The sequence below is a fragment of the Lonchura striata genome, chromosome 30, assembly GCF_046129695.1.
Source record: "Lonchura striata isolate bLonStr1 chromosome 30, bLonStr1.mat, whole genome shotgun sequence".
In the NCBI taxonomy this organism is placed as follows: domain Eukaryota; kingdom Metazoa; phylum Chordata; class Aves; order Passeriformes; family Estrildidae; genus Lonchura; species Lonchura striata.
The window spans coordinates 629122-643599 of NC_134632.1; the positions used below are offsets into that span (position 1 = coordinate 629122).

The 14478-nt window shown below is 52.5% G+C and overlaps 1 protein-coding gene across 1 annotated transcript in view; it reads right to left on the reverse strand.

Annotated features, from left to right (window-relative positions):
- LGR6 (leucine rich repeat containing G protein-coupled receptor 6) overlaps nucleotides 1-14478 on the reverse strand; it is a 154851-nt gene that overhangs the window by 69250 nt on the left and 71123 nt on the right. The window contains exon 4 of the mRNA XM_021527716.3: nucleotides 5455-5526. Coding sequence (XP_021383391.2) covers nucleotides 5455-5526 — 72 coding nt within the window. The remainder of the gene's footprint in view (nucleotides 1-5454; nucleotides 5527-14478) is intronic.

Consider the following 14478-nt stretch of genomic DNA (forward strand, 5'->3'; position numbering starts at 1 on the left):
AGCACTGGCTGCTCCCACAGGGGAGCAGCACAGCGTGAGACCCAGGATGCTCTCCAGGTCATGCTTGCCCCAGCGTGAGGCACAGCAGTGGAGCCACCTTGTAACACACTGTGTGTGCTCAGAAGTGTTCCCATCCACCCTGAGCAGGGCTGTGCCTTGCAGGCACGCTGGGCTGTGTCACCAGACCTGGTTCTGGGGACTTCACCCAGCCCATGGGTCTCTGCTGTGCAACTTCTGTGGGAAGAGGAGGGAACTACTCTCTACAACTGCCTGAAAGGAGGTTACAGTGACGTGGGGGTCAGGCTCTTTTCCATGTCTTAGGTAGTAGGACAAGAGGAAATGGCCCTAAGCTCCTCCAGGGGAGATTCAGATTAGATATTAGAAATTATTTTTTCATCAAAAAAGTGGCCAAACATTGGGATAAATTGCCCAGGAAGGTGGTGGAGTCGTTGTCTCTGGAGATGTTCAAGATGTCTGGATGTGGCACTCAGGGATGTGGTGTAGGGGCCAATGTGGTGGCACTGGGCTGATGGCTGGATTACGTGATCTTGAGGGTATCCTCCAACCTTGATGATTCTGTGATTATATGAAAGTGCAAATCATCATCTTTGTCTGCACATGCCCTCAACACTTTAAAGAAGTCAGGCTCAAAGTAGAAGAAGAGTTTGGTGTGGTCTTAATGCGAGGCAGAGCTGGCTTGTGCCTGTTCCCCTGGAGAACAACCATCCTGTGGAATACCCATCCTGGAGAACAGCTCCCTCCTGTCCTCTCCGTGCTGAGGGCAGGTTTCACTGCAGCCTGGGGGTGATCTGTGCTCAGGATCCTTCTGAGAAGCACTTTTGGCCCTTCCTTTCATCACCCAGACAGGGAAGAGTTCTCCATTGCATGGAACACTTCTGAAACTTTTGCTTCCAGAAGAGATTGCCCCGCAGCTGGTTGAAGAGTTGGGCCAGCCTCAGGGGCACGCATGCAGAAGTGACAGCTGGAGATGTCACTGAGCTCCTATGGCTTTGCCCTGAACTCTTGTAAGCACAGACACAACGGGATGGGTGAGGTGGGTTCACTGATGTGAGAACTACACAAGTTACTCGTGTTTTGCTGCTTGCTTTTTGTTACAGATCTTCTCCTGGAGCTCTCCATCTTCCTGGCACAGGTTGCCCAGAGCAGCTGTGGCTGCCCTGTCCCTGGAAGTGCTCAAGGCCAGGCTGGCAAAGGGCCTGGAGCAATGTGGCCTCATGGAAAGTGCCCATGGCAGGAGGCTGGAATGAGATAACCTTTAAGGTCCCAACAGATCTGCTACAGGGGATTGTGCTGTTCACAATACACATCTCTGTTTTTATATGCTCTGCCAGTTCTCAAATGGGCCTCCCAAAAAGGGTGTTAATCAGTCATCTATGTAAATCTGACAGGACAAGAGGAAATGGCCTCAGGCTGTGCCAGAGGAAGGTCACGTTGGACATCAAGAAGAGTTTCTTTACTGAGAGGCTTTTATAGCACTGGAAGGGACTTCCCAGATAGGTGGTGGAGTCCCCATCCCTGGAGGTGTCCAAGGAATGTCTGGATGTGGCACTCAGTGCTCTGGGCTGGTGACAAGGTGGGGATTGGGCACAGCTTGGACTCGATGATCTTGGAGGTCTTTTCCAACAGTAATGATTCTGTGTTCTGACTCTAAAGAAGCCCTGTGCACTCTGTGACCATGAGAATGTGTATTGAGGCTCACTTGGATGGAGGGGCACTTTAGACTCCATCCCATGTAAAATTTATTTCCCAGCAGGAGTTTTCCTTGCTCCCACTGTGCCTGGTGGCTGGTGAATATGCTGTGGGCCTGGCTGGGGCAGTTGGGAGCATTGGATGGAGAAGTTCTGCAGGCCAGAAGCTGGTGGTGCCTTTCCCATCCTGAACTCAGGTTTTGTCAGGCCTAACAGGTGGTTTTTTTTTTTTTTTTTGGTTTTTTTTTTTTTTTTTTTTTTTTTTTTTTTTAAGACAGAGGACGGACTGGGACATCACAGTCACAGGCTGGGTCAGGGACAGGATTCAAAAATAATGAGGGGCTGGGAAAGGACCCTGAGCCTCAGGAAGAGCTGGGGAAGGCACAGAAGATGTGGCTCTGTTAGAGGGAAATGAGGTCAGGTAGCTTAAAAATGGATGATGAGAAGAGGAGGAGCAAAGGACTCCACAGGGACCAGACATGGATGTGGCAGGCACATTCTTCTCTCTCTCAGGATTTTTTCATAGAGGAGCACAGAGAGAAGAAAGAGAAAACAATTTCTATTTCTGCTCCTTGTTTTTCCCATGTGGAATGTGTTTGGAGAATTGTTTACCTGGGGTGAGTGCTTGGTTGGATTCTGGTGAGGATTGAGCTGATGGCTAATCCAACCCTCCTGGGGCTGGACTCTCAGAGAGGGTCACGAGTTGTGAGGGAGTTAGAATGGTAGTTAGAAAAAGTAGGTTTGTAGTTTTAGTATCTCCTTTAAATAGTATATGAATGTATTATAGCATAGTTATAATAAATCATTGAGCCTTCTGAACTGGAGTCAGACATCAGCATTTCTGCCCACCAGGTTCACCTGCATTTCCAATACATGGGTGCTTGTGCACTGCAGGGGTGAGGGGCTGAGGGAAGCTCTGAGAGGGCAGTAGCAGCCCAGGCAGGTTGGTGCACAGGAATAAGGCTGCTTGGGAAAGGCAGGAGGTCCCTGCTTAGTCACCTTGGAGCTGAGTGGGAAGCAACCAGCTTGGGCAGCATGTTCTGGGGGCCAGGAGGACACAGCTGCAGCCTCTGGTCGCTGTGGCTGCAGCTCTTGAAAGCAGTCCTGCTGTGACAGGCATCAGGCATGTCTGAGCCAGAGCTGCCCAGATACTCAGCCCTCTGATTTTATTCCAAGCCTAGTCTCCCTCAGGTTGTCGAAAGCAGCTTATTTCTTCCAAAAATTTGCTCTTACTCTTCAGTTTCTGCAGGAAAATCACTGGATCCCGGCTTACCCTAGCTCCTGACCCAACTTTGGAGACACCTGGGAAAACCACCCTGGATGAGGTGGCCTCAAAGTGCAGTAGGAGCACGTACCTCTGTGCTAATTCACACAAGGGATCCTCCCACCCTGCCCCTTAAACAACCCCCAAAGTTCTGCAAGTATCTCCTTGGGGTGTTTTGCATTTCTCACGTGCCCTGTAGTGTTTTGGCAGGGCCTGTGGGCTGAGGAGATGGAGCAGATGGACCTCCCAGCACTAGCGCAGGTTGCCACGCATGAGTGGCAAATGCCCCAGGACTGGTGGCCAGAGCTGCAGTGGTGGCTGTGTGGGCAGCAGAACCTTCAGAAGCCAAGGCTGGCTCTGCTGGCACTGCCTGTCCCACACTTGCAAGCCATAGGAGAGACAGGCTGAGGGGGAAAGGGCTGTTCCTGGGGCAGGGACCTTCTCTTGGAGCCCTGGTTACTGAGAATTTTAGACTTTGTGTGTTGAAAGGCACAGACCCTCAGGAGAACACTGCATTTGACCTGAGGCCCTGGAGAAGCTTCCAAAATGGAATGATAGAACTGGGATTGTGGGTGTGGAGTTTGAATAGAAGTGTGTAACGTCATGGGGTGCAAAATTTAGAGATTAAGGTTTTGGAATGCAGTAATGTATATAAAACAAGATGGAGGTTTTAGGGCAGAGGCTGGTCCTTGTTCACCTTCTTCTCCATGGTTTTGGGTGGTGTTGTGTAATTGGACAGAAAAGTCCATGTTGTAGGACATGAGGGACTGGTTACTGGGTTGAAAGTGAAAATAATTTAGGTGTCATTTCTTAACTGATAGTTTTAAAGACCTTGTACTGATAGATATGGGGCCATTTTTGTAGCTTGTTAGTGAAATACTGCAGAACTCAGTGTTTGTGGGACTGTAACATAGATACGAAAAAAAATAAACATCTGAGTCTGAACATGAAAAATCATCTCGAGCACTTTCAATCCCGACCCTGACAGAAGCAGAAAAGAAGTCAAGAACCAGCACACCTTCCATGCCATGCTTCCTTGAAAGAGAAGTCACCTGGAAAACAACTTGATCCCAAAATCCCTGGAGTGGGGGTCTTGACTCTGGCACTGGTGATGATGTCAACACAATTTAATGATAACCACAACCATGTGCCAATGATGTTTCAACAACAAATGTTTCAAATCTCTTCTGGCAGAAAGAACATTCATATCCTGCACAGCCAACACCCCCATTGCAAATTAATATTTAAATTAATATTTACATAAACTCCTACTGGGTACTGGGAGGGCCACACATGAAGAACTGTGCCCAGTTTTGGGGTGCCCAGTGTAAGGAGGATGAGAGGAAGGAGACAGGTTCAGTGGAGGGCTGAGTCAGGGTTCCAGGGCATTTGCCCCATGAGTAGAGGTGGAAGGAGCAGGGTTGGTTTCACTTAGCAGAGAAGGGGCTGAGAGGAGAACTGCCAGGGACCTGCAACCAAAGATGATGGAGCCAAGCCCTTCAGGGCAGTTCCAGGTGATCAAACAAAGAGTAATGGCCACAAATTACCTTCCAGGAGTTTTAGGTTGGACTTGAGAAAAAGTTTCTTCTCCAGGAAGAACAGCCCCAGGCTATCAGCGAGAGGGGAATCTCTGTGCTTGGATAGACAAAGCCAGAACTGCCCCCCTGAGTATTTGGGGTAGCCCTGCTCCAAGCAGGAGACTCCCAGAAGCTGCTCCCAGCTAACATTTCTGTGATAAAAGGGCTGTGTAAGACTAGGACTGAAGTTAAGGATTAAGGTCAGATTTGCAGTGGTTCAGCCCAACTCAGAATGCTCTTACAAGCTTCAGCTGTGCTCCCTGCACCAAACACACCTTCCCTAAATTCACTGGCTCTCCCAGGGTCTGGTCTCAACTGTGCCCATATTCAGCAAAACAGCAGAATTCCAAAGTTGTGTGATTTTTAGGGAACATGGGAGCACAGACCTGGTGTGGGTATAGCTCCTTTACAGGAAAAGCACAATCACAGCCTCAGCTTCTTCCCAGGGCTGAATTGTTAAAGTCTTTAAAGCAGTTCTACCCTGTCACAGTTATCCTCCATTTGGGTAAAACAGCCCAACTTGCACTTTGACAGCCCAGAGTGTCCTCTGTGCTCGCTGGCAGGTCCTTTCCCCGCTGTGGTCCACAGTGCAGAGGACAGAGATTCTTTGGGTGGATATTTTCCAATGTTCCTTGAAATATGCATTGGCTCTGGTGGCCTTTTCATCACAATGCACACATGGGGAGCTGTAATTTCAACATCCTCTACCAAGCCAGTGTTTCTTCCTTGAAAACGGCCCTCCCCTCCCTTCCACTGTAAGTGACAGTAATCTTTGAATAAATTGGAAAAGAAAAGGAAGAAGGAACAGAACATCCTTGACAAAGGAACTAATGACTCAAATGCTGGGAAGCCTGGTCTCCCCAAGGGACTCTGCAGCTAGCAGCATTGATTTTTAATGACTTACAGAGATTGGAGATTTGGAAGATCTCTCAGTGCCTCTGCAGGGATGCGGCTCAGCTGATTGTTCTGCAACATCCTATAATTAGAAAAAAGAAAACTTTGTTAAAAACCCAACAACAACAGCCTGACGCGAAATGGAGGATGTTGCTTGTTTCTGAAGTTGTTCTGGGCTCTTGCTGGAAAGCACCACATTGGCCAGCCAGGGCTCTTAAGCAAGCTTAAGGTGGCTGGCAGGTGAGCTGCAGCCCAGTCTGGCCCAGGAGGTGCAGCAGAAGGGCCAAGGGGTGAGTCTGGTGCTGCAATGGGAGATGTTACCACAAAGGGGTCTCTGCCCTGCAGATGTGCAGGTTACCCCAGGCTGACACCACTGCTCTGAGCCAGGCTGTCCCACATTTTTCCTGGAGTCAGGCCTCCTTTGCTCATGTGTATCAGTGGTTCCTCTCAGCGGGGATGGATACCAGCCCTGGGCAGCTTTCCTACCCCACTGTGGGCAGCTGCAGGAACAGAGTGTGAGGAGCTGCTCACAGCTGTTTGCTCAGGGACTCTGCAGCCTTGGCACAGCTGGCAGCAGGAACTGGAACTGCTGTGGGAAGAACCAAACCAGAGACTCCAGAGAGAGCAGGTGCCTGGTGCTGTTGGCCTGAACAGGCAGGACCCAGGAGGAGCCCTCAGAGATGGAAGTGGGTGTAGGGCATAGAGAAGGGCTGTGACCATGGAGACACCTCCACAGGTGATGGGAAAGGAGGAGACAAAGGTGACAGTGCACCCAGGGGTGGGTGTCTAAATAGCTCTAGGGATGGAGGCAGAGTGAGAAACACACTCCAAGGGCTGTTTCAGACCTGGTCAGACACAATCCTCTCTCCCTGACTACTGGAGCAGCACACATCTGAGTTTACTGCTGTCATCATCTCAGCATCTTTGCAAAGGCTGTTTTTGACTCTGGACATGCCTCTGTCCTGAACCTATTTGTTCCTTCCAGAACTGGGACATCACTGGCACAGGCTCCCCTGAATAACAGACACATCCCAGCAAGGTAGCCGGGCCAGGGGAAGTGCCTAAAAAAGGAAGGCTTACATATCTGAGGTTGCTCTTTACAAAACCTTCTTAGAGTGATTGGAGATGGCATGAAAAAGGAAGTAGTGCTTAGGGTCCTATCATAATTTCCTGCCAGTGTCAAAGGAGCAGGGCATGGTCTCAGTGGTGAGGGGCAGCCCAAAGAACACGGATGGAGGCAAGAACCTCCCCACTGCAGTGACTGCAGCCTTACTGCTGAGGATTCAGAGGTCTGACATGGAAGGGAAGTTGGAAAGAGACAGCCTTTAAAAATGGAAAGCTATAGGGCATAAACCTCTTTGACTTCTGGAAGAAAATGGGCACTTATCAGTAAATAATTTGTATGAACACAGAAGAAGGGCAAGGAAACGAGGAACTGTCAGTGGTAGCTAGTGAAAAATGAGTTGTGCCAAATTTTTTTTCTATACAGGGTAAAAGACCATAAGAGTGGAGAAGAAAGAATGGACAACAGCTATCATGACTTAAGCCTTCCTTTAGTAAAATGTTACATTTTGACATTCAGTGCAGAGGAGAAGTGTTTGGTACAAAAGGGCAGCAGCGAGGCCACACTAAATAAATGATTCCCTTCCAAATGAAGAACATGATTAAGGATCGACAGCATCACAAACGGCATTTCTGCCAACAACTTGCACATATGAAGAGGGGTGTGGAGAGACGTTGGTGTGGAAGAGCAGTTGGAAAATGCAGGATTCCATAGGGCAACTGAGAGAATGGCTGCACAGATGAACAGGGATAAAAGGCTGCACAGATACAGCCGGGCATTGGCTTACAGCTCTGCCTGGGCTAGGGGGATCACAGGAGAGCCAGGGCAGGGCAGAAGTGCTCTTGGGAGAGAGCAGAGACACTGGGGGTGACTGCAGGGGGTGTGAGGAGCTGCATGACACCAGCTGTGATGCTTCTGCTCCTCTTGATGATGGACAAGCTTTGGCCAGGCCACACCGTCCCACCTGGGACCTGCCCTGCAGGACACGAAGCAGCAGCAGAGCAGCCAGATGACAACAGGCAGAAGGATGAGGAAATGCCAAATCCTCGCCTGTGGGGAGCCTAGAATAGGAATTGCAGAGATGCTAGAAGAGTGGGAGTGATGTGGCTCCCCCACCCATGTCCTCCTCCTGCAGCTCCTGTGCACAGCTGGTCCCTGGGCAGCACAGGGGGTCCTGGTGCTCACAAGGGTCACTCCAAGCCTCTGGCACTCTGACAGTCACAGCTGCCTGCCCCCTCAGCTCCTCTGTTGTGCCCCGCTCACAGCACCCTGCCCCTCTCATCTCCTCCCTGCCTGGGGATCTCCTCCCCTCCTGCTGGCCGTGCTCACGGGGCAGGGAGCACCGAGCACCAGGAGCTGCCTCGCTGCTGCACCCAGAGCCCGTTCCCATGGGGGACACGCTGCGGGGCTGCTGGCACCCCTCTGGGATGGGTGTCACCCCCACAGGACGTGTGGCTGGTGGGAATGAGCCCTGCAGGTCCATAATCATGGGCTGTGCTTCTCCTTCCGTGCTGTGCAAGGGCCGTGGAAGCCCCGGTGATGGATCCCGTGGCTGTTCCCTGCAGCCCACTGGGATGGAAAACCTCACCCAGGTGGGCACCTGTCCCACAGGGACCAGCACAACCTCTGGGGCTCCTGCTCCTGCACTGGGATTTGTTCTGCAGCCAAAGTGTGCTGGGGAGATAAATCCCTGGCTCCTGCAGCCCAGTGAAGTGGAATAGTAATTCATGTCTGTGAAAAATCAAGGAGATGCAGAGCTGAACACAGAGATATGCAGAGCGGGGCTTCAGAAAGTGCTTTCAGGGTTTTGGTGAGACAAACATTGAATCTCAGTGGCTCTCTGAAATCTGAGCCTGGTGTTTAGTGTTGGTCCTTGGAAGCCTCTGAAGTCAGCACTAAAGCAAAGCCCATTGTCACACTTCTGCTGAATCCTGCTGCCTGCCATTTATTACAAGTCCCTTCTTCAACCAGTAAAACAGACTGAGAGACTTTCCAGACCACCATCAGCATGGACTGATTCCAAAATGAAGCCATTTTGGTGTAGACAAACAATATTTAAGGAAGATGCTTCGGAGACCTCATAAACCACTGGAGTGGTGGACAATGCTGTTTTTCACAGCAGCAGGGCAGCTAGAGAAGTTTTCAGATGCTGGGACTGGGACAAGAACCAGTGCTTCTTCACATTGCACATAATGAATCCAATAACTCATCATCAGAGCATGACACAGAGAAACCAAAACTAATTCCAAACAGAGTTTGATAATATTCTAGGGACAGGGCCACCCTGGTATTAAACAAGAAATTCTTCATTAAGCCTCAAGCTCAGGAAAGCTCCAGCTTTTCTTACAGGGAGCTCAGGTTTTAGCAGGAGAAGACATGCTGTGTTTATCCCTGGATGTCCCAGAATGGCTTCTCTTACAGTCTGGTATTAAGGACAGCTCCCATCAGGCTGCCTCACTGCACTCAATCCTTACACATCACTTTAAACCACCCTTGCATATTACATTTTTTTCATGAGCAACATAGAACATGATTTTGGGAAGAGCTCAAATCATTGTGTCAAAAGCTGGTGGATGATCCTACACACCTGCAGGATCACACCTCCTCTCTGTGGCACCTGGTTCCTGGGGCTGCTCCACACCAGGGTGCCTGGGCAGTGCTATAACATGAGGGTGGCAAAAGGGTTCAGAGCACAGCAGAGCATCTGAAAAGCTGGACAGGGCTACCAGCTCCCTCTCTGTCTCAGTCGTGGCGTTTTGCCCTTTGGGGTGCTGCTCTTGCGTAAGAAGAGGGAAGACAATGCTGCAGCTCACTGAGGAGAGCACCTGCAGCAGGAGGCCTGGGCTCCAAGGATGGCCAATATATTCTGCTTCAAGAGGTCACTGCACGATTTATGTCATCAGCACTGAAAAGAGGGAGCAGCTCTGCAAACCTGACTCATGTTCCTGAAGGCCTGGGGCAGACACTGTCCCCTCCCCATGCTCCTGCTCCCCCAGGGCAGGAAGCTGCTTTCCAGGGTGAGAGCAGGGATGGTGAGCTGGGATCTGCTGGAGCCCAGCCTGCTGCAGGGGGACTGGCTGAGGCACAGACAGTCTGTGAGGATGGACCTCAGTCCACAAAATCACAGCGACCCTGAGATCCCAGATCACACTGGCCTCAGCCTTTGTCAGCATCTCTCTATTTCTGCCTCTCCATCAGTTCCTGCCTTCCTACAAAATCCCTGGATTTCACTGGTTTTCCTAGAGCAAGGTGCTACTTCACAGCAGCTTGGAGACAGCCTTGGTCAGAGCTTGAATTCTTGTGCCCATGGAACAATCCTGGTTTAGCTGATGTGATTTCTCAGTTGCTGAGTCTAATTTTCTTAGAATTTATTCAAGGTGGGCAGGCCCTGGCACAGGGTGCCAAGAGAAGCTGTGGCTGCCCCATCCCTGGAAGTGTCCAAGGCCAGGTTTGGGCTTGGAGCACCCTGGGCTAGTGGAAGGTGTCCCTACCCATGTCAGGGGGAGGAATGGGATGGTCTTTAAGCTTGTTTCCCAAACCATTTTGTCATTCTATGACCTTGCTGGTTGATGAGCCAACTTCTGGTCAAGCTGAGGACACTGATGAACATGACAAGCAAAGACTGCTCAGACCAGCAATGACTCAAGCCCAGATGTGGATGGAGCACTGTCACCTTACTTGGCACTCTTCAGGTGGTACTGGGGCTTGCAGACCATGTCAGACACAGACACTCCACCTGCTACCCACAGCAGGCTGGCTGGAACCAGAATAAATCACAGCTCCTCAGAGGCTGGGTTTAATTTTCAGAAGTAGGAGGATTGTTCATTGGCAGGGACCACACCTGAACGACCAGAAAAATGTTGGGATCGGGTCCCATCACACCAGGATCCTTGCACAAGAGAGCCTCAGCAGACACACAGCCCTCAGAGGTACAGGCCTGTGCATGATAAAATGTCCCCATCCTGGGAGGCTGAAGTGACTCAGCCAGCACAGTCAAAGGGCTGTTATTGCTGGAGGCAACTGTGCCTGGAGCCCATGCATGGGGATTAAAGACATTCCAACCTCTGCACGTTCCTTTTCCCTCCCCATGGGAGCGCCTCTTGGATGTGGCACACCATTCCCTTTGTCTCAAAGCCATTTCTGTGCTGCACAAGCTCAGGGCTGGTCAAGAGATAGGGTCTGTCTAGGGATTTCTGAAGTGTCCCAAGCCACCTCCAAACCTGCCATCCCGGGGCAATGTTACTGTTTTGGTGATTGTTTTGATGTGTGTTCACATGCCAGGCGAGTCAGCACCTGTCCTGGGCCACAGGAGGCTCTGTGGTCACTGCTCAGGAGGAAAAGAAGAGGGGATGGTGAGGTGGCCACTGGGCAGGGCGCAGCCAGGGGATGTGGCATGTGCTGAGCAAGGCCACTCCTGTCAGGCTCTGTCCAGCCTACCTGCTGGTGGAGATGAAGCATGGGCAGGGCTGGGGCAGTGTGTGCTGGGAGGGGGTTCAGGCAGGGCTCAGTCCACACCCCAGGCTCTGCTGGGCATTGCAGGGGCTGTGCTGGGCAGTGCAGGGCTGTGCTGGGCTGTGCTGGGCAGTGCTGGGCTGTGCTGGGCTGTGCTGGGCAGTGCTGGGCTGTGCTGGGCAGTGCAGGGCAGTGCTGGGCTGTGCTGGGCTGTGCTGGGCAGTGCAGGGCAGTGCAGGGCAGATCTGGGCTGTGCTGGGCTGTGCTGGGCAGTGCAGAGCAGAGCTGGGCAGTGCAGTGCTCACACCCCAGGCTGTGCAGGGCAGTGCAGGGCAGTGCAGGGCAGTGCTGGGCAGTGCTGGGCAGTGCTGGGCAGTGCAGTGCTCACACCCCAGGCTGTGCAGGGCCGTGCAGGGCAGTGCAGTGCTCACACCCCAGGCCGTGCAGGCTGGCTGGGCAGCACAGGATCTGCACACTCACACAGGCTGATTGGGGCTTGCTGAGGAATGGAGTGGCAGGGTGGGTGGGCCTGCTGCGTGCGCAGGGTCTGCAGCCAAGAGGATGCACCCAGGCATTTTGCCCTCCACGTTTTGGGGTGAGGTTGTGGTTGTACTTGGAGTCTTTCCCTGTGGAGTTTGGTGTGGGATTCCTTCTTGGCTAGAAAGCATGCTGCTGCTGCAGCATGTTCAGCCAGGAGTCAGACGGAGGGCACTCCTGGCTGTGCAGGGCAGCATTTGGTGAGGGAATCTTGTGCAAGGGTGGGATGTCTGGGAAGCTGTGGCAGCACAAGTCAGCCCCATCGCCAGCTGGGATGGGACTTTCCTGGCTGATGGGGCTCCAGTCAGGACACTCGTAAGTGAGAATCATCCAGGCAGCTCTTGAAGAGGTCTGGAAGGATGGAAAAGTTTCCAGTTTTCCAGATACTGCCACTAAGCAGCACATTCTGCCACCCTGGAAAGCTCCAAGGCTGGGAGACCATGGACCAAGGAGTTAATTTTGCAAGGGAAGGAGCTTGCAGAGGGGTCAAAACAGCCTGTGGAGTGGCTTGCAATGATCCTGGCCATGAAGCTTGCACTGAGGAGCATCAGCTCTGTGGAGAGGATGTGGGTGCACTGTGCTGCAGAACAGCCCCCAGGAGAGGTGCATTCCCAAAGTCTCTGCACAGGGATGGACCTGCCAGTGGAGAAAACCTCTGAGCACCAGCTACTGCTGCTGAGCATCCACCCTGTCAGTCTGCCCTTGTCTGAGGGGGCTGAGGAGGCCACATCTCCCCTTGCCCTTGGCTGGCTCCAGGCTCCTTGCATGAAGATTTCAGCATATCCCAGCAGATCTGTGGCACGATGTTTTGTTGTAGTGGGGCAGCTTGGCTCTTCCCCTGCTCTCTTCCAAGGCTTCACACACCTGCTTCCCTGGGTGTACCCCTGCATGGTTTCTGCACAGGCCTATCTTCATGGCCACTTTCCAGGTGGTTTTTGTGCAGTGAAGCAGCCAGAAGAGGCAGAGCCAAGAATCTGGTCCAGGTTCCAGTACCTCTGGGATTCACTCCGAGGGCAGGGAGAGACCATCTGCACAGGCGGGTTGGTGGAGGAATTCCCAGGGTGTTTCCCATCCTTTTTAAAACATAAACTGATTCTCTGGAAAGACTGGGAAAGCACCAGGCCCCTTGACAGCCCAAGAAGCATGCGAGAGTTTACTTGTGCATGATTGCAATTAGCCCTAGGGCTCTAGCACACCAAAATTAAACTAGAAAATTGTTTCCATCCCCAGATATCAGCCTGCCTCCTCAGGGGACCCCCCTGTCACCAGAGGTAAGATCTGTGACCCTGCTGTGGGTCAGCTCCTGAATACCCCAGGTTTCAGCTGGTCATGGCTGGGGCAGCCATTCCCAACCACAGCCCAGCCTGTCACTTGTCAAACATCAGCCAGCCTGTGACACAGCACCCATATCCATAAACACATCCTCAGTATCCCTGTCGCCAGCTACTCCAGAACCTGCTGCTCCTTGTCTCCGTGCATGGAGACTGCATTTCCTTACTTATTGCAGCAGCCTGTTCTTGAAGGTTTGTGTCCATCCTCATTCCCCTCTCCTCCAGGTGAAGTGACCTCGGCTGACTCATTGTTCATCACCAGACCCCCAGACCTTCTCACTGGGCTGCAGGAGCCAGGGATTTATCTCCCCAGCACACCTTGGCTGCAGAACAAATCCCAGTGCAGGAGCAGGAGCCCCAGAGGTTGTGCTGGTCCCTGTGGGACAGGTGCCCACCTGGGTGAGGTTTTCCATCCCAGTGGGCTGCAGGGAACAGCCACGGGATCCATCACCGGGGCTTCCATGGCCCTTGCACAGCACGGAAGGAGAAGCACAGCCCATGATTATGGACCTGCAGGGCTCATTCCCACCAGCCACACGTCCTGTGGGGGTGACACCCATCCCAGAGGGATGCCAGCAGCCCCGCAGCGTGTCCCCCATGGGAACGGGCTCTGGGTGCAGCAGCGAGGCAGCTCCTGGTGCTCGGTGCTCCCTGCCCCGTGAGCACGGCCAGCAGGAGGGGAGGAGATCCCCAGGCAGGGAGGAGATGAGAGGGGCAGGGTGCTGTGAGCGGGGCACAACAGAGGAGCTGAGGGGGCAGGCAGCTGTGACTGTCAGAGTGCCAGAGGCTTGGAGTGACCCTTGTGAGCACCAGGACCCCCTGTGCTGCCCAGGGACCAGCTGTGCACAGGAGCTGCAGGAGGAGGACATGGGTGGGGGAGCCACATCACTCCCACTCTTCTAGCATCTCTGCAATTCCTATTCTAGGCTCCCCACAGGCGAGGATTTGGCATTTCCTCATCCTTCTGCCTGTTGTCATCTGGCTGCTCTGCTGCTGCCTCGTGTCCTGCAGGGCAGGTCCCAGGTGGGACGGTGTGGCCTGGCCAAAGCTTGTCCATCATCAAGAGGAGCAGAAGCATCACAGCTGTGTCTCAGTGCAGGTGGGTCCCAGCCCAGCAGCCCTTTGCTGGCCAACACCCCCAGGGCAGTTCAGTGTAAAGCCTGAAGGGTTATTTGCCCTCTCTGAGTCCTCCTCTGCCTTGATTTTCAGCAGAGCCAGAATGGTTAATTATAATCTCAATGCTTTGCCTCTTCGTAAAGTGAGGAGACAGGACTTTCGTCCATGCTCCTGTCTTTTACTTCCTGACATCCCAGCATCTCTCTGATGTTTCCTGTCTCAGGGTCTTCAGATTCCCATCTCCGGATACCCTCTGGAGAGGGGAATATCTGTGTAGTTTTTGTGGAGATTAAAGTTCACTATCTATGTGGTTTTGATGGAGATTAAGGTGCAAAGGAAAGCACATGACTGCAGGAATGGTTACACTGACCCTAAGGGAATTGGTCTGGCTGGGGAGCAGTGCAGTGAGCACCTCACGTCCCATGACATGCTGTCCTCTCCCAGTGCACAGGAGATGGACAGGACTTGGACATAACTGCAGCCCACAGGACATGGACATAACTGGGGCCACTCTGGTGTTCCCCAGTTCCCTGGT